At 48.8% G+C, this 17,403-nt stretch overlaps 7 protein-coding genes across 7 annotated transcripts; 3 read left to right on the plus strand and 4 right to left on the minus strand.

Annotated features, from left to right (window-relative positions):
• Positions 1 to 1,029: 1,029 nt before the first annotated feature.
• Positions 1,030 to 1,883, plus strand: N7446_011431 (endonuclease III domain-containing protein; the record flags this gene model as incomplete). Its single annotated transcript, XM_058520173.1, has 2 exons — positions 1,030 to 1,449; positions 1,503 to 1,883. 2 exons carry the CDS (start codon positions 1,030 to 1,032, stop codon positions 1,881 to 1,883), a joined length of 801 nt encoding a protein of 266 aa, XP_058367697.1.
• Positions 1,884 to 2,776: 893 nt separating this feature from the next.
• N7446_011432 (SDR family oxidoreductase) lies at positions 2,777 to 4,102 on the minus strand (the record flags this gene model as incomplete). Its single annotated transcript, XM_058520174.1, has 4 exons — positions 2,777 to 3,360; positions 3,413 to 3,602; positions 3,652 to 3,934; positions 3,984 to 4,102. The coding sequence occupies 4 exons, from the start codon at positions 4,100 to 4,102 to the stop codon at positions 2,777 to 2,779; spliced, it is 1,176 nt and encodes a 391-aa protein (XP_058367698.1).
• Positions 4,103 to 6,394: 2,292 nt separating this feature from the next.
• N7446_011433 (uncharacterized protein) lies at positions 6,395 to 8,148 on the plus strand (the record flags this gene model as incomplete). Its single annotated transcript, XM_058520175.1, has 3 exons — positions 6,395 to 6,685; positions 6,736 to 6,997; positions 7,055 to 8,148. The coding sequence occupies 3 exons, from the start codon at positions 6,395 to 6,397 to the stop codon at positions 8,146 to 8,148; spliced, it is 1,647 nt and encodes a 548-aa protein (XP_058367699.1).
• Positions 8,149 to 9,055: 907 nt separating this feature from the next.
• N7446_011434 (type 1 glutamine amidotransferase) lies at positions 9,056 to 10,063 on the minus strand (the record flags this gene model as incomplete). Its single annotated transcript, XM_058520176.1, has 1 exon — positions 9,056 to 10,063. The coding sequence occupies one exon, from the start codon at positions 10,061 to 10,063 to the stop codon at positions 9,056 to 9,058; it is 1,008 nt and encodes a 335-aa protein (XP_058367700.1).
• Positions 10,064 to 10,868: 805 nt separating this feature from the next.
• On the plus strand, positions 10,869 to 12,854 carry N7446_011435 (TauD/TfdA family dioxygenase; the record flags this gene model as incomplete). The annotated part of the gene is made up of 5 exons (XM_058520177.1): positions 10,869 to 10,881; positions 11,461 to 11,801; positions 11,876 to 12,141; positions 12,216 to 12,734; positions 12,785 to 12,854. 5 exons carry the CDS (start codon positions 10,869 to 10,871, stop codon positions 12,852 to 12,854), a joined length of 1,209 nt encoding a protein of 402 aa, XP_058367701.1.
• Positions 12,855 to 13,096: 242 nt separating this feature from the next.
• N7446_011436 (anaphase promoting complex subunit 2) lies at positions 13,097 to 15,941 on the minus strand (the record flags this gene model as incomplete). The annotated part of the gene is made up of 2 exons (XM_058520178.1): positions 13,097 to 15,388; positions 15,444 to 15,941. 2 exons carry the CDS (start codon positions 15,939 to 15,941, stop codon positions 13,097 to 13,099), a joined length of 2,790 nt encoding a protein of 929 aa, XP_058367702.1.
• Positions 15,942 to 16,334: 393 nt separating this feature from the next.
• N7446_011437 (V-type ATPase assembly factor PKR1) lies at positions 16,335 to 16,817 on the minus strand (the record flags this gene model as incomplete). Its single annotated transcript, XM_058520179.1, has 1 exon — positions 16,335 to 16,817. One exon carries the CDS (start codon positions 16,815 to 16,817, stop codon positions 16,335 to 16,337), a length of 483 nt encoding a protein of 160 aa, XP_058367703.1.
• Positions 16,818 to 17,403: the final 586 nt, after the last annotated feature.

A 17,403-nucleotide genomic window follows, 5' to 3' on the forward strand; every position in this document is an offset into this window, starting at 1 on the left:
TGACATTATTGACCACGACAATATTTGTTTCAACAGGTCTTTCATTTTTGTATTTAGAGCTCCATAATGACACGAAGGCAAAGTTCCGGAAATAGAACGGCAACTACAGTAATGGGTAGTTTGATTCAGAAGGATCTTGGAAGATTGACCTGGGATACTCCGAATGGCCCGCAAGATTCCGAATGATCTGCAATATTCCATTGAAGAAGAAGATTCCGCATGGTTGGTAAGATTCCGAAGGGTCGTGTGGCCCGTAAAAATAAACTCACGCTTTGGCTTTTGTTCTAAAATTGATTTGTCTCAGTGTCTTCTCCACTTCAAACGTTCATCTTGTGGGTCAGATTCTGAGATTCATTGAATCCATATCCCGGTATAGACCGGTGAAAGTAAGGGGCGGATTCTCTGGTTCCTTCTTCGCAACGGAGAACACACGTCTTGCATGACTCCGACTCAGTGCTGATACCTAAACAAGCAGCCTTGATAGCATCATGCCAATCATATATATCATTCAGTGCATACAAAATCGGCCAAGTTGTCCAAGTCTCCTCGAAATTCGGCGCAAGCCTCGTTATTTGACCACAAGGTATTTTTTGAGCAGCATTGCAGTGGTTACCCTTGCCCAGCTAATCCTTTATCCAAATCTAGCCCCTAAAAATCAAGAGAAAAGACCGTGAAGATGAACACCCTGACCTACACCGCAGTTTCTAGTTGCATACGGCAATGCAGGAGATGGGACGCAATCAAATCTGCCTGTCTGGAATTGTGTTTCTAGCCCCGTTAGCTTTGGACAATGACGTCGGTCAGTCAATCTTGCGTAGGACGGGAACTAGTGAACATTGTAGAAACTGACGACGTCATGGCTAGTTTGCTGCGATCGATCGATGAGATGGCTGGCCAAAAATTTTGCTACCTTGCACTTCGTTGTATGCAGACCATCTCTCGTATCTTGAAGGCTCTACCAAGTTCAAATATGTAGACTTAGGTTCCATTTTGGTCGTTTCAAGGATCTCACCACGCTGGTCGCCACTTATGTCTCGTCCTCCTCTAAGCACACGGGCATCACTTCGACATTCGAAACGGGCTTTCGAGCCCAAATCTCCAGTCGCTACCTTCACCGCCGAGACACGACCCTCAAAGAAGTGGGTTCAATATGAGCGCTTCGCAACATGGACCGCCTTTCCGGACCACTATCGTCCGTCTACGAACGAGTGCAAACTTGCACACGATACCCTGGCAGCACTTCACGGTGACCGCGATCCGGCCGCTGCGAATGCGATGAATGCTGACGGGTTTGATCCACCCAGCACTTTCTCGGACCCTCTAGACGGCCTCGTGTATGCTGTCCTTTGCCAGGCTACGAATGAGCGGAACGCCATTCGACAGGTTCTTGGACAAATTATCAAGCCATTGTCCACGGTGGCGAGACCAAACTTCGGAATGTGCTTCCCTGTGGGGGACTCCATGTCAGAAAGGCCAAAATGCTCATGTCTATGTTGCACCAGGTGAAGACAGAGCACGATCTGTATAGCTTGAACCATCTTGGGTCGCTTGAGGATGAGGAGGGCATGAAGGTCTTGCTCAGTTACAATGGAGTTGGACCGAAGACAGCCAGTTGCGTGCTAGCAATGACCTTGCAGCGGCAAAAATTCGTGGTTGATACACACATCTATCGCATTACCGGCCGTCTTGGGTGGAGGCCAATGCAGGCCACGGCAGAAGAGGCCCGCGCACATCTGGAAACAAGAATTCCTGACGAGCATAAATACGCCCTTCATCTCCTGTTTATCACGCATGGTCGAGAGTGTCCGCACTGCAAGGCTGGGAAGACGAAAAATGACCACTGTCCTTTTCAAAAGAAAATGCGTGATCTCAGAGACCAGTAAAGCCATAAACCATCGGCTGTCTAGGTTGCAAGGGTATTGTCAGATAAGGCTATTCTTGTGTCCTGTGCGTCGAAAACTTAGTGTTATACATTCTCCACAGTGCTAATTTTGCCCCACAGTCAAAGCAAATTCTGTTGGTCTAAGATCTCGAGTATGGGAACATGGTATGTTCCACTATATGCGTCTATGTACTTCCAAAATGGCACTCTTGCGTTGATCGGTGTCTGACAAAGGCAATGCCGTATATCCGAAGTGCTTGGCGGCCTGTTCAACACCGCTTGATCGGATCGGTTACCATCACAAACGGAAGAGATTTTTCTACTATGGCGCGGGCCGTTGTAGCACTTTCCTATGGCCAAGGCGTAAAGCGGGGCTCGACACTATTGCCTTGAGAAAACTTGGCTTGACCCACAGCTATTCTGCGAAAAGCTGAACCTATTCCGCTTTTTAGATGTCAAAAGTTTTCACCCTACCCTGGGACCCCCAAGCCTGATTACTAAGACATAGATTCTTATCTCGTTACGGCTGGACATCGCTGGAACCAACCAGGCAGATAGTGATCCATTAAAATCGCTGAGCGACCTCGGAAGCCTTTTCAAAACACCAATTGAGCATGATTTAAATAATGAAGCACAACTAACTAACAAGTGAAGCTTTGGCTTTCATTCCTGCCTCACGAGCATCCAATCCCCAACTTAGCAAGCCCCGAAAACTTTTTAAGAACACAGTCTCCGACCACCGTTTATCATACATGGGACTTGAACATCTAGTTACCAAATTTACAATAGTAAAGATCAAACTGCCTATTTATAATTGGTTCATTCTTCTTTTTCAAGCAGATGTGAGCTATCTAAGCGAAACTCTTCCAACCATTTCACCCGCGGGAGCTCAATTTAGTGCAAGGGGCGGCGGGGGTTAGGCAGAATGCCTGTATTTTCGTAGGATTGGAATGAGCGGTCGTAAGCCTCGTAAGAATCATCGATACGATTCCAACCAAACTTGCGAGCCTTGCCAACAGTGCTCATGAATGGGGTCTTGATGGTAATTGACGGGTTGAAGCCCCAGTTCAGCATGGCAAAGCCGTCAAGTTGGAAGGAGTCAACTCGGCCACCATACTTGGCCACAATCCTTTCCCATACTTCTTTTTTATCACGTGCCCATTCTACCAAGTCAAGCTCTGGCTCGTCTCTATCCGGCATAGAAGAGTAACTAGGAACTTCAACGTCGAAATGTTTTGCGAGATGTGTCCAAAGGAACTTGAACATGATGACATCACCGTTCGTGTGGTTAAAAGCTTCATCTCGACAGTGTTCTTGGGTTGTCGCCCACACCGTGAGGTCGGCAATGCTAGGAGCATAGGATTGATCCTCAACTCGATGGTAGTTTCGAAGATTTCCTGGCCACCTGGGAGTCTCACCGAGCTCCCGGCAGATAAGGAAGTACTGAGCGAGCGGAACAACTTCGTTCATACCATTGACTAGTCGCCAAAGTCAGTGAGGATGTTGAGTTTCGGATAATAGTGAACTTGCATTGAGGAGTGTATCCGATAATTCCCATTGGGCGAATGACATTGTAATGCCACGAGTTGCGACGTTTTTGTACCCTCGCTAGGTCATCTTCCTGCTCATAGTAAAAGATCGACTCGGACCCGGGGCCCTCATACCGTGGAGTATCTTCATGGAAAGGCGTGGAAAACTCCCGGAACATCATGCCATAGTGCTATTAACTGTTAGAAGTAACACTCTCTATAGAGTTTTCTAGTACTTACTTTACCACCAGTTTGGAGACACACCCGTTCAAGCTTAGGGCACGCCGCATCAACAGCCTCCAGAAAGTTACGGAAAAGAGGACAGTTCTTCTCGGCAAGCGTGGAGAAGTCCATAGAGTGGATGTAGGAGGTGAAATAGGCGTGTGTGACGTCTGCGCAGATTGTCTTGATCTCGTTCAAGATAGTCTCCGCCGGCTTCAAGAAGTCAAGGGCCACAAATTCCACTCGAGGGTCCACCCATGACGATGGAAGTTGTCTCCGTGAGGTGACGATGATTTTGGACCTGTCAAAAACTTAGTAATTTTCACTTTCACGCAAGAAAACTGACTGACCAGGCTGAATCAGGTGTTCGAATGAGATGTTCGATGATGGCATGGCCACTGATACCGTTCGCGCCAGTGACAAAGGCCACTTTGCCAGGGGAGGCAACAGTACTGCTTTTGTGGCTCATGTTTCCTGTTTGACTATAAAACCACTCGTCCAGGCATTGATGTATTGCAACATTTTACGGGCAAGGTCTCGCTATTTATGCCTTGTTTGTACCTGGCGTTTACGTATTTAGAGTGAGACATAGATGCAAACACAACATACCGCGGTGTAGGAATCCGGACAAAGCTTGTGCCATGGCCATGTGTCATGATGGGCTACCATATCGACTCTTCGATCGACCGGGAGCAAAACTTCTTGCCAAGCCACTAAAGCTGGTCCACAATACTACAAGGACTGTCTAAGGGAGGTAACGTGCGGGTCATGCACACCCCTCTACCTGGGCATATCTTGGATACGTGGAACCCGCCTATCGCCAAGCCTTCGGGCGCCGAGACTTTCTTCAAGCCGGGCCGCGCCAAAAGCACAATTAGCCGGCATTATCATGTTCGGAGACACCAAGATTCCGAGATGGTCGGACCTCATCCTCGGATCCTTACCGTCCCGAGACACACCATTGACTAAGAGTGGAACAGGCATCTCAAGATGCTTTTGAGTAATGCACCGTAGCACATGGCCACAAATATTCAAGTGGCGGAGAAGACTTGACAGTTGTATGCGAATTGCATTGAGGTCTTCTTTAGTCATGTCGAAGCAGTCATGTTGAGGAACTGGCAGAACCTTGGGATGGAGGAAGGATCAATATATACACTAGCCATCACTTGATGTATGAGGCACCCACATCACTGCGCGTATGTCTACAAATGTTAGCAAGCGTTACATTGTAGAAACATTCCAGAAGTAGCCTAGCATGCATCCAAAAGGCCATTCATAGCAGGTCCTATGATGTTGTTTGAACCCAGCTGATTCACGTTGTGCATTGCTACGTGGCTGCGATTTACGTGCATAATTTATCGGAACTCGGCACGGCCTGGGATTATTTTGCTCTTGAGAAGACGGTGATCATCACCTAGGATAGTCTGACCCGCATCAGCCAAACGACTCCTTGCATGTCTCGAACCCTCATGGTCAAATGGTAGTACCATAAAGTATGAGTGGGCTCATCAGGTGTGATGCAGATAAGCTGATTTAGGAGGATAGAGATGCTTGCCAGCCCGGATAAGTATAGGTGCCTTCAGCCACACTGGTTATTCGATTCTCCATAATTCCCAGGCAGAAGTAGACCAGAGACTCCCACATTCATGCAGAGTCAAGCTCATCTGTCAACGAATCGGAGAACACCTGGCTAAGGTGGATTCGACAATAAATTAACTAAACAGATCGACACTGTCACCACAGATCTATGCCGTGACACGGGTGACAATGGGTTGTCTATGACCTCTGAAGGACAAGGCAATGGAATAAATGAACGCTGCCAAGCGAAAACCTAGTTTATAAATTATGAGTGATGAAACCAGCAAATCTACTAATTCTTTGAATGTCATGAGGCCTAGAATGTTCAAGCTTGGAGCAAGGTGTACTCACATTTCGAAAGCGATGGCAGTGAAGCAAATCCACCCATACTGAGTTTGCGGTGATGAGAAGCCCCTGTGGCTAATGTGGGTTGCTTGAAATGATACAATGTGTTTTCTTGCTCCAAATGTAAGTCTATCGAAAGCTCAGAGGGGCCTGTGGGGCTCAAAAGTGTGCAAAAAGGTGCGGAAGAAATGCCCGGCCACATGCGTAGTGACAGTATCAGGCGTGCTGTTGTGTGTTGCGGAGAGCCCCCTCACGTCTCCGGTTGTAAATCTGTCTAACGTGATGCAAATGCCGTAAATCCTGAGTGGAGCACTGAAAGTGGCTCTATCTAGCGGAGGCTGACCTTTTGCATGAAACCAAATCTATGGTTTCCAGTCTGGCATAACTAGGCAGTGGAGCACGATAGGTGGTAGTGAGAGGGGATGCGAAGCTCAGATACTGGATCCACAGAGGTTGTTACTAGGGCGGCGATCATTTTGTAGTATCCAGGTGGCGTTAAATAATTGCGCGTTATGCTTGCATATTTGAATTGAGCACGGAACTCGGCACACTTTCGATCGTCAAACAAATTGAGCGGAAGGCGTTCTTGTTCGGTCCTTGCTTGGACGAACTTTGACCCAAATTTAGGTTAGATGAATCCCCACGCCCTAGTCATACACTCGGATGTGGAGATACATGGCTACATCATCGGAGACAGAGCTCCCGGAAACTAGAAGTATCTACGTTTCCGGCTGGCCATATAAAAAGTGCTTCTTCGAGCCCTTTTGCCCAGTATCAAATTACTTTTTCAACCTTGTCCAAGTACCTTCGCCCTATTTTTGCCCAAGAATTACCTACAATGGCTTCTGAGGTCGAGACCCCAGGAAAGAGAACCATGGCCACTGTGGTGGACTTTTTGGCGAACAAAGACCCAGGGCGAGTTATCTGCAAAGTCTCAGATAGCTCCCTTTCCTCTGACGGCTTTGTTAACTTCGATGTCAATGGACTTTCAAAAGCTACCAGGCATATGGCGAATCTAATTGACCAGAGATTTGGCCAACATGATGACCAGGAGGTCATCATGTACCTCGGGAACAACGATGCACGATATCTTGTGTTTATAATTTCTTGTCACAAGACAGGTCGGGTTGTAAGTGATAATCAACGCAAGTTTTTGGGATGATGGTCTGACTATCAAAGCCTTTGCTGTCCTCAACCGGAAACTCCATTGAGGCGCACGTGCATCTCATCAATCAGACTGGATGTTCAGGGATTTTGTTTAGCCAGGAATTGGCAGAACAGGCCCACAAGATCAAGTCAACTGTAGGAGACTTGAAATTACTCGAAGTGCCGACCCTTGGAAGGATGTTAGAAGGCTCTCCTCCGGAATGCTTCTTCCAGAAAACCTATTCCCAGGTCGAAGATGAAACTGCAGTTATCATTCATAGCTCAGGAACAACGGGTAGGGAATATCGAAACAGCTACATCATGGTAGAACTCCTTGCTGACACCTTTCTAGGAATGCCCAAGGCAATTAAGCTGACACATGGCTTTCTTGGCTGTATGGATGCCCAGTCACATGTGCCTGTACCCCCTGGAAGGGAGTCTGCTGTGCCCGGTCGACTAGGTCGTGACGACCTCTTTTTTCCCACCACATCACTGTCTCATATCATGGGCATATTCGCGGAAACTTTGTCAGTGTTCAATAGTACGCCTTTTGTTTGCTCAAGCCTGGTGAATCCTCTTGATGGTGCTCAGTTGGTGGAACTGATCAAACGATCGCAACCTAGCGTGGCAGTTCTCACGCCAACCCTGGTGGAAGAAGTAAGTAAGTCAGGCTCCTCTCTAGAGGCCCTTTCACACCTGAAAATGGTCTACATTGGTGGTGCATCCTTAGCGCCTGAAGTTGGACGTGTCTTGAGCGAAAGGATAAACCTTACTTCCGTCATGGGTGCGAGTGAACTTGGCCTAGTGCTGTCACTTGTCCCTGAGGATAAGAGCAACTGGGACTACTTCGAGTGGAACCCTAACTTTACACTTCGGATGGAGCAAGTCGGCGAAGATCTGTTTGAACTAGTGATTCCTCGTGAAGCTACGCGTGAATTACATGGCAACACTCATACCTTCCCGGACATTTCTGAATATCACACCAAGGATCTTTTCAGCCCTCACCCGTCAAGACCAAATCTATGGAAATTCCAAGGCCGGTCCGATGAAACCATCTCCCTGAGCAACGGGCAAAAGTTGAATCCCGTGCCAATGGAGAAGATAATTGAAGGCCACCCGTTGACTTCACGCGCCATGGTTTTCGGACAAGGAAAACCTCTTATTGGTCTACTTGTCGAGCCTAATTGGAACCACTGGGACCACGGAAAACCACTCTCAGAGCTCGTCGATATCCTTTGGTCTACAGTTGAGAAAGCAAATATTCTCGCTCCTTCTAATGCTCAAATTGGGCGGATGAGGATTGGAATGGCGAAACCAGAGAAACCATTCAGCACAACTCCCAAAGGCAGTACGCGACGCCTCAAGGTCCTCCAAGAGTACGAAGGCGAGATTGAATCAATCTATCAACATGATGACTACTGGACTGAGTTGTTTAAGAATGGCTAATGTGACATGCGCCGGTGAGGAAATTTGGCATAACACATGTCGCAAGATGACGGGGGGATACTCTTGTTGAGTTGATTAATTCGATAAGAAAATACTAAAGGACCCTTGCGGTAGCTGATCGTTGCTCTTAGAACTATGTCAAGTTTGCAGTACCCTGAGAGGAACCGACGCCGCTGAACACCCCGTACAAGTCCCCGAATACACCGTAGGGCGCCTATTGCCATGTCTTGTTGCACATTGCCTCGTCAGAGCCGGACAACAGTAGCTTCGTGTCGGGAAAGGACACCACCGAACGAGCTGTAACAGAGACTTGATCTCCTGAGACCATTTCCAATTGACTCTATTCGTTTGATACGCTTATACATATAGAATGTGAGAATTCACCAAATTAAGGCCTAGGGTACAACGATCACCCTAACCCTTACCTGTAACCAAACATAACATCCCTCATTGTGTGCTACTGGCGTAGCTGTTCAACCAAGCTAGTCCTCTTCTGGCCCGCACCCCATAGCCTAAATGAACCGCAAACTCGGAGTAACGACACAGACAACAATACCATTACTCTCTCTTCCATTGAAAATCCTCGACGAGATCATCTCCTACGCCTCCTTTTATAAAGATGTCACTGCTCTCTCAATCCACTGTCGCCTCCTGCCCTAAATGTGCGCCAAGGCTCTATCAATCCCCAAAAATGGCACGAAATTGGGAAGAAGTCTATTCCAAACGGCAGGGATGCTGAGGACCACACAGCAATGGGAATTTACTGTGGAAATTGGGGGATGCTGACTTTGGTCCACCGAAGGAGCTATAATACCGTGAACGAGACAAATTTTAATATAGTACTTTATGACTATTAATTCTATTTCTATAATGTCCAGGCCACATTAAATCAATCCTGCAGATGACCTCAACCCAACGGAGGAGTAAGTAAACCACTACCAGGCAAAGTAAGCCCAATCCCCTGTCCTTCCAAATCTTCACCAGCAAAGAACAGCAGCACAGCTTCAGCAGCAGCCTTGGAATCATCATCATCATCCATGCCAGGAACAAGTGAACGATTAATCAACTCCAAATACCCAGCAACTACATCAGCCGGCCAATTCGCTCTCCTTCCAAATTCTTGCGAAAGCTCCCCATTAACAAAAGTATCAAACTCAAAATGACCTTGATACGTCAAAACCCGGCCGGGGTTATAAAGACCCTGAATAGCGCACTGCGCACTATTCCCAATATTACACCATGGAGCCGGCAAAGAAACATCCGTCTTCCCAGTAGCTGCAACAGCTTCAGGCGTAGGAACTACCCTATCACCATGGATTAGCTGAATCCGGAATGAACCCAGTGCCGAAGCACGCGCAAGAGGCGGGAAGCGCGCCGTGAATGACGGGTCGAGAGTGATAGGCTGGATACCCATTTCGAAGCCAGTCTGTGAGTGCGCGACGTGGAATGATGATTCCAGTGAGGTTTGGTCCTTGGAGAGAAGTGATTCGGCTATGATCTGGTGACCGAAGCAGGAGCCGAAGATCTTAACGTGCGGGTAGTCTGCATGTACTGATTGGATGAAGGCTTGCAGCTCGTGGATCCAGGGTAGGTCTTCGTAGGCTGAGGATGCGGAGCCTGTGATTAGAATTGCATCTATCGGGCCAAGTGGTCCGCCGGTATGAGGCTCTGCTGGGATCTTGGGACTGTTTCGGAGAGTCTCGAGCGGTGGTAGGGTCCTGCCTACGGCGTCGAAGGCCGTTACGTTCACGGCTAGTGGGCCATATTGGAGGGTTGTGTCTGCGCTTTTGTTCAGGCGTTCCGCTGCTGCTTGGAGGAGGACGCGGAATTGAGAGCTGTATAGACCCCGCTCTTTGTATACTGATAAGCAGGGGATGTCTGCGTCTAGCACGGCGACGTGGATGTTGTTCGCCATAAGGAATATGTGTTTTAAGATATGTACAAAAAGAACGACGAATGTATATATGCCCCAAAAGAACTTGATACCCAGATCGCATCGACATACCTAATCAGAATTTCTCTGAGTCATCTGGTGGACCTGCCATTTCCCAATGAGGAAATCGAATCCTTGTCGGAAGAGCATCTGGTTGGTCCGTCGTTCTGTTAGTAACAGAATGAAGGATATAAGCTCATGTGGAGTTGAAGACAGGGATATGGAGTGAAATAGATATGAAATCACCTAAAGGCTATGGCAATTGATTTGTGGGGTTAGCTGGGTAGCAATTCTCAACGCCATAGAAAGCCGAATAAGAGATGATTCTCTCCGGCTAGTAAAAGGTGGTAATAGCTTCAAAATTTCCCTTTGTAGGCTATAGCAGTGAGTGTGAAAAAATATTAAATATGCCTGATGCCAGGATTATGCCTGTGATGCCAGGCCTCTGTTGCTTCGCTTGCCAGGTTCTGGTCCTGTAGCTTGGATAGGCGCTTCAAGGTATAAAATGCAGACCACCTTTCAACACATTAACAGATGATCTTTCACTAAGTCAAGCGATAGTCCAAGGGGTTAGGTAGAGATGCGACGGATAGATTAAGGACAAAAAACCAAGAACTTTCCTGAGGGACCCGCCTGTAGACGAGACCATGCGATTTTAGCGCTAAAAACCTGCCATAAGCCAGCGAACAAAAGCCGAAGTCACTTCTCGACCGATAGATTGTTCCTGATTTTGCATGAGATGATCGACTAGGTGGGTTCTCGATCAGGATAAAGTTGCGTCTTCGATATGCAGCATGCTGGTTCGCTGCGTGCCAAGGTCGATTCGGTATTTCATGGGATGGAGCTATATAAGATATCGGCCGAGAATTACGCAACAATAGGATAGACGCGTACCGAATAATGTAGAGTGTAGAGTGTAGTGTAACGTGGGTGCTGTAAGCCTCCATTGCGGCTCACCACATAGCCAGGAGTCAACGTCACATTATACTTATTTCACTGACATCGACTACATGCATACTCTATATTAACTTATACGGAGTACTACTATACTACTATACTGTACTCTGCTAATATACTCTTAAATCTCGGACTAACATCTACTCCTACCCTGACAAAATATTCGTGATCGGCCCTTGCCATCACAACATCGAACCCCGCAAATTGCGCCATCTCGCCGCAAACCTCCCAATCAGCTCAATTTGGTCACTTAACAATACCTATATCCTACATAAACAGCTATTCCAAAGTTATTCGGTGGATCTCGCACGCCATACAATCCACATCATTCCTCACTGATTATCACGGATTATCACCGTTTCATAGCACATGTAACATAAGTATAAATAACCCGAGGACCCTCGTCATACATGACTCTATAGCCACACCACTTCCTTTCCCTGCCCTACAAGCCCTCCAAAATGGCACCCGCTCTTACAGGCGACCTCCCAACAGCTCCGCACAACCTAGGTGGTCCTATCTCCAAGGATATCTTCCCAGATGGGCTAAAAACTACCGGGCAACACCCCCTCTCTACGACGAGCTCGTTCCCTTCGACCAGTTCCCGCGCCAGATTACCGGCCCTACTGTCTGGAAAGCCGAGGATTACCGCGAGAACCCGGAGAAATGGACGCATACTTTCAATGAGGAGCAGGTAGCCGAACTGAGTGCTGCGGCAGATGCTTTCCTTGCTTCTAAGACACCTTTGACTGGCATTTCCAAGGTGAGATATTAAGTCTAGGGAGGAGAAAAGAAAAGACAAGAGTTAAAGCTAACATGATTCTATTTGTTGTATAGAGCAATTTCCAACTCCCAAAGCTAGCAGAGTATCTCCACAAGCTACGCGCAGATCTCATTGACGGAAAGGGCTTTATTCTATTCAAGGGCTTCCCTGTCCAGAAATGGGGTAACCACAAGTCTGCCGTGGCATACATGGGCCTGGGTACATACCTCGGCTACTTCGTCAGCCAAAACAGTCGCGGCCATGTACTCGGCCACGTCAAGGATCTCGGCGAGGATTCGACGCAGATCGATAAGGTCCGGATTTACCGTACCAATGCTCGGTATGTATCTTACCCTATTAGAAACAAGCAAGCAAGAAAGAAAAAGAGCCTTTACTTACCGCATATAAAAATAGCCAATACTTCCACGCCGACGACTCAGACATAGTCGGCCTCCTCTGCATAGCCAAAGCCCTAGAAGGCGGCGAAAGCGACCTAGTTTCCTCCCACAACGTCTACAACACCCTCGCAGCCGAACGTCCAGACGTCCTAAAAACCCTAATCTCCCCAATCTGGTACTTCGACCGCAAAGGCGAAACCTCAACCGGCCAAGAAGAATTCATCCGCACAAGTGTAATCTACCTAGAGCGCAGCGCAGCCGAAACAGGCATCGAGCCGCGCGTCTACACAAAATGGGACCCGTACTACGTCCGCTCTCTGGGCCGCTTCAGCGACGCAGGCATCATTCCCCCTCTGAGCGCAGAGCAACTCGAGGCATTGAAGGTCCTGGAGGAGACTTGTGTGCGGCTTTCGTTGCATATGGTTCTTGATATTGGGGATATTCAGTTCCTGTCTAATGCGCATATTTTGCATGCGCGGACGGCTTACACGGATCATGCGCCGCCTAAGCCGAGAAGGCATCTTATGCGGCTTTGGTTGGCTACGCCTGAGGAGGAGGGTGGCTGGAGGTTGCCTTTTGGGATAGTAATGAGAAGAAGAGGGGGGGTATCCAGGTTGATGATCAGGCGCCTGTCGCGCCTTTGGATGCTGAGTAGTTTGGGAGGTAGTTTGTGTATATGTGTATGCTTTGGTTATGAGAATGATACCTTTTTTTCTTCTTTTATGGATTTGGTTTGGCTATGACGAAGTTGTTCAGAAGGAAACAACATGGGTGGAATATAGCTGATTCCGAAAACTGCTGTACTTGGACAAAATAAATAAATCATAAATCATTGATCTGGGTATCCATGCACAATGCACCACCTCCCAACGCCAAAAAATACTTCGTAACAGTAACCTAATGCACAATCTTATAACTGCCACCACTGACAACCTCCAACTTGCCCCTAGAAACCATACCCCCAAGGAACTCCCTCAGCTCCTCATTACTAAACGGAAACCCACCAGGAACGACAATCTTCAGCATCATAACAATATTCTGCAACGGCATAGGACCCTGATTCGTAAGCATGCCAACAATAAATTGCCAATGCAAATTCATCTTCTCCATAGCAGCCGCTTCGGCAGATTCTTTCGCTGCAGCAGCTGCCGCTGCTTCTGCTGCTGCCGCTGCATTGGCGCCGTCGGCGTCTTCGCCTTCTGCGCCTTCGGGACCGGTGATGCCGCCTCCGGCGGAGGTTTGGGCTGCGTCTTCGCTGGGTAGGATTTCCAGAACACGGAAGGTGTCGCGGTGGGGTTCTGTTAGGATGCGTTTGCTTACCCAGAATAAGCAGGCGCTGCGAACTAGGGCTGGGGTCATTGACAGAGTGTCGGATAGTTCGGTGATTGTTTTTGTGACTGGCTCGTTGGGATCCGTATCGGTGTCGGTGTCGGAGTTGAAGGCGTAGATTACCGTTGCTTGCCAGGTTGTGACTTCGCCGACGAAGCTGTGGTTTTCTAGCTCGAGTTCGACTGTTACTTGGCCTAAGCCGTTGCGCCAGTTGAGTTTGCGCGAGGCTTTGAGGGCTTCGAAGCCGGTGGCGTAGCTTTCTTGTAGCTTGGCGATTTCGTGGGGGACCTTGAATTCTTGTTCCTGGATCTCGGGCCAGAAGAAGCGAGATAGAATCTTGGCGTGGAGTTCTGTGGACTCTGGTTGCACATGTCTGTTGGCCATGGCGGCTGAGCGAGGCTTTGAATGGCTCTGCTTCTGCACGGAGATGTTGAGACGTCTGGAATCTGAGATATCCCGGAGCATGACCTCGCACGCTTGCAGTGCTGAGTCGCCGAATCGGACCTTGAGGAGTTCCAGGACTGTGATTTCCTGGTCATAGTTTTTGCGGTTCTGAATCAGGCGGTCTGCGAGGAGAGTCTGCATTTCCTTCACAAAAGTCTCTTTCGAGTCGAACAGGCTGACCAGGCTGTCAATGACATCGACGCTCTTTGACTTTCGATAGTCCGGAGCTGCATCCACTGGATCAGGTACCCAGTTCAAGTCGTCAAAGTCCAGTTCGCCCTTGTTGCTCCGCATGGAGTGCTGGTGTACCTTGGTCAGCTCTGTCGATAGTTCTGACAAAGTGTCACCTGCATTGGCCGTTGTAGAGTCCGCCAACAGGCCACCGACAATGACCTTGACGGTATCATCGCGATCTCTCAGGTAACGTCTGATAGGTCGAGCGATACGATCAAGCAGAACACCCTTGGGGTCGAGTAGATGGAAGGCTCGAATGATGGAGATGTACACCTGTAAGATTTCGACAGTGGAAGCTCCAGGATGCAGCAACCGTTGTTGCAGCATATTGATAAATGACTGCGTAACATGTGTTCTCGACGTAGTATGTGTAGTGAAGTGCCGCAGATCTTCCACCGCTCCACTGCTCGCAGGCCATTCGACGACCACGTCGAAAAGCTCACTAACCCGAAGCGCACCTAAGCGGGCGATTCCCATATCCTGCCACTTTTCCACATCACCAAAGCTCACATCCAAGGCCCCAGTCTGGGTTCCTGATTGTTCGGAATGAATGATAGCCAAGACCTGTACCGCGAGCCGGGCGAAGACATTCTCTATCCATTGTCGCAGGTGTTGTGGCGCTGATGTTGGTGCGTCCCACTGGCCGGTGTATGCAGCAGAAATGAAGTCCGACATCATAACATTCATCACCTTCGCAAACACCTTCTGGGCTTTTTCGGCACCAAGTCCAACGAGCTGCAGACCATTGAGGAAAGCTAGAAGTCGATCTCGGGCAACTGTCACTCGATGGTCTTCCCCCTCAACCATCATGTGTGCTCGAGCCTCAGTGGTTTCTTGCCTCCAGTCTTTGTACGAGACGGAATATGCTCGATCAACCTCCATCTCATCAACGCTCATTTTCTCCATATCCAAATCCCCATCCACGGTATCAATACCCAAAATAGTGACAGCATCTCGCGTGAGTTCGTTTGCAAGAAGCGGTGAAATCTGCCGCCATGGCAGAGAATATGAAACGACCGTATGAAAGGCCCGTTGTAATTGAGCCAAGAACCCGGCTTGGTGGGGTGTCGGAATCAGAGGAAGAAGGTAGTGCACGACGGGCGCGAGGTAGATTCGACGGGCAAGCTGTAAGCAGTCAACGATGGTCCGGAGAAGACCATCCTTCTCCGAGCTCCCAAGAAGCTATAATACAGTCAGCACATGTAGCGGGAATAATCACAGACAGCAGGCAACCTACCTCGGACAGCCCATCCCGAAGATTAACCAGAAAATGCCTCCGAATATCACAACCATATCCATCAAACAGCGTCCACGGACAATTCCGCACTAGGCAGTCCAGCGCCTCTGCTGTCTCCTTCGACGGCGGGCTGAGCCGGTTCCATTGCTTCAGCACTTCACTCCCATCTGTATTCCTGTAGTCATAGAGCAGTTGGAAGCCGAGGTTGGGCACAGACAAGAATTCGCTCGCCGCAAGTCGCGCCTGTTCCAATGTTTCCTCGTCCGGCGAGTCTGTCGATCCTCCAACAGTGGCAAATGAATTGGGCAATGAGTCTGCCTTGAATGTCGAAGTTGAGCCTGTCGAGCTATGGAAGGAGGTGGTAGGTGTCTGGTCGTTTTCGTGTTTCGGGGTTGACTTCGACTTCGCCGGGGCTTCTAGGGTCGCGGGGGAGAAGACGGAGCCAAACACGCGCCTACGTCCCACGTTGAGGGGAACGGTTGATAGCATTGTAACCATCAGACATTGGGCATGGTGAGGTATAGCTTTGTTTGTGTGTCGCGCCGTTGGGTTCGTCTTTTACCGGATTGGAGTTGGGGAATGTTTAGATGATATCGCGTGGTCACGTGGGGGTAGTTCTATAGCTTCAGGCCCCACTCTACTCGGATAATATGCAAGTTCTTGTTCTTCATGAATCTATTTGTGTATTGCGAAGCAAAATGGAAGTGTATATTGTACCATCTACACAGCAAGGGGTATCGAGACAAAATAGAACAGAGTGCGCGTATACTAAAGGCGCGTAACAGGCCAACTCCGGCCTTGTGTTACCCATGCGCTACGCATCAGAAGCCCAGGGACTGGAAAGCATCCCACGACCCGTAGAACCCTCAGTCACTTCACGATCAGCATCCCTCAGGACCGGGTGTCATCAACCTTCTCCCACTCGCTATCAGTGCTTCCATATCCAGAGCCATCACCACCAGTACTGGGTCTCTTCTTCGAATCCAGCTCGGTAGGCTGCAACCTGGAAGTGCTTCCAGTCGCGACAGCCTCAGACTTATTCTGCTTCTTGGAAGCCAGTACCTCAGTCTCAGTATCGCTGCCAACACTGGCTCCGCGCGCACGGGTGTCATCCTCTTGGTCTTTTTCCTTCTTCTTTTCAGCCTCCTGAGCCAGTTGGGCGAGTCGCACTTCGGCCGCGAACCAGTTGATGGAGTACCATAGTCCCGCGCTGATGATGGAGAGCGCGACAAAGTGCAGACTGTATGTAGCTAGAAGAAGGGCGAAGAAAACGAGCTGGAGGGCGGCGAAGGATACGTTGGTTGCGATCAGGAGGGTTGGGGTGGGACCTGGAGTGAAAATGCTGGACCATAGGTCCTCCACGAAGGAAACCATATTGAATGTGAGATTGTCTGGGGGGAGGTGTTGGAGGTGACGTCGAGTCGGGAACTGGAATCCGTGAGATTGTGGCTTTGGCAGACGCCGACCGCTTTTCTGTCTCCACTCGGTAGGTGAATTCCGTATGAATAATCGAATAATCTTTATAGAGGGTCTTTTATAGGACTTTCTAGTTTCCCCGTGGGGGAGACATATGAGACATATCAGGTGAACCTCATTCTCGTCACGGGATGAATCGGCTCCAACTGACTCGGCTTACACCGGGCCGAGTTATATAGACTTCGACTAAAACTTGTGTGCTTGGCATATATTCAATGCCAACTTGGTATATGATATACTCGTGAATATCCAAGGATTGTGCCCAATTATATGACAGCGAAAATACAAAACTACATCATAGAAGGACTACAGCATAAAACACCATAGATGGCCCAAGTAAAAGACCACGTGATACTCCGGATATTCGCATCTCCCAGACTTCCTGACTTCCTGACTTCAAACATCAAGTGGAGACCAAAGGAACCAGTTAGTACCGGAGTCAAGCCGAAATCTGAGGGGTTTCTGGCCGACCAAAGGTCTGGAG

The sequence above is a fragment of the Penicillium canescens genome (assembly GCF_028828765.1).
Source record: "Penicillium canescens strain IBT 15451 chromosome Unknown utg000008l_segment0_segment0, whole genome shotgun sequence".
NCBI classification, from domain to species: domain Eukaryota; kingdom Fungi; phylum Ascomycota; class Eurotiomycetes; order Eurotiales; family Aspergillaceae; genus Penicillium; species Penicillium canescens.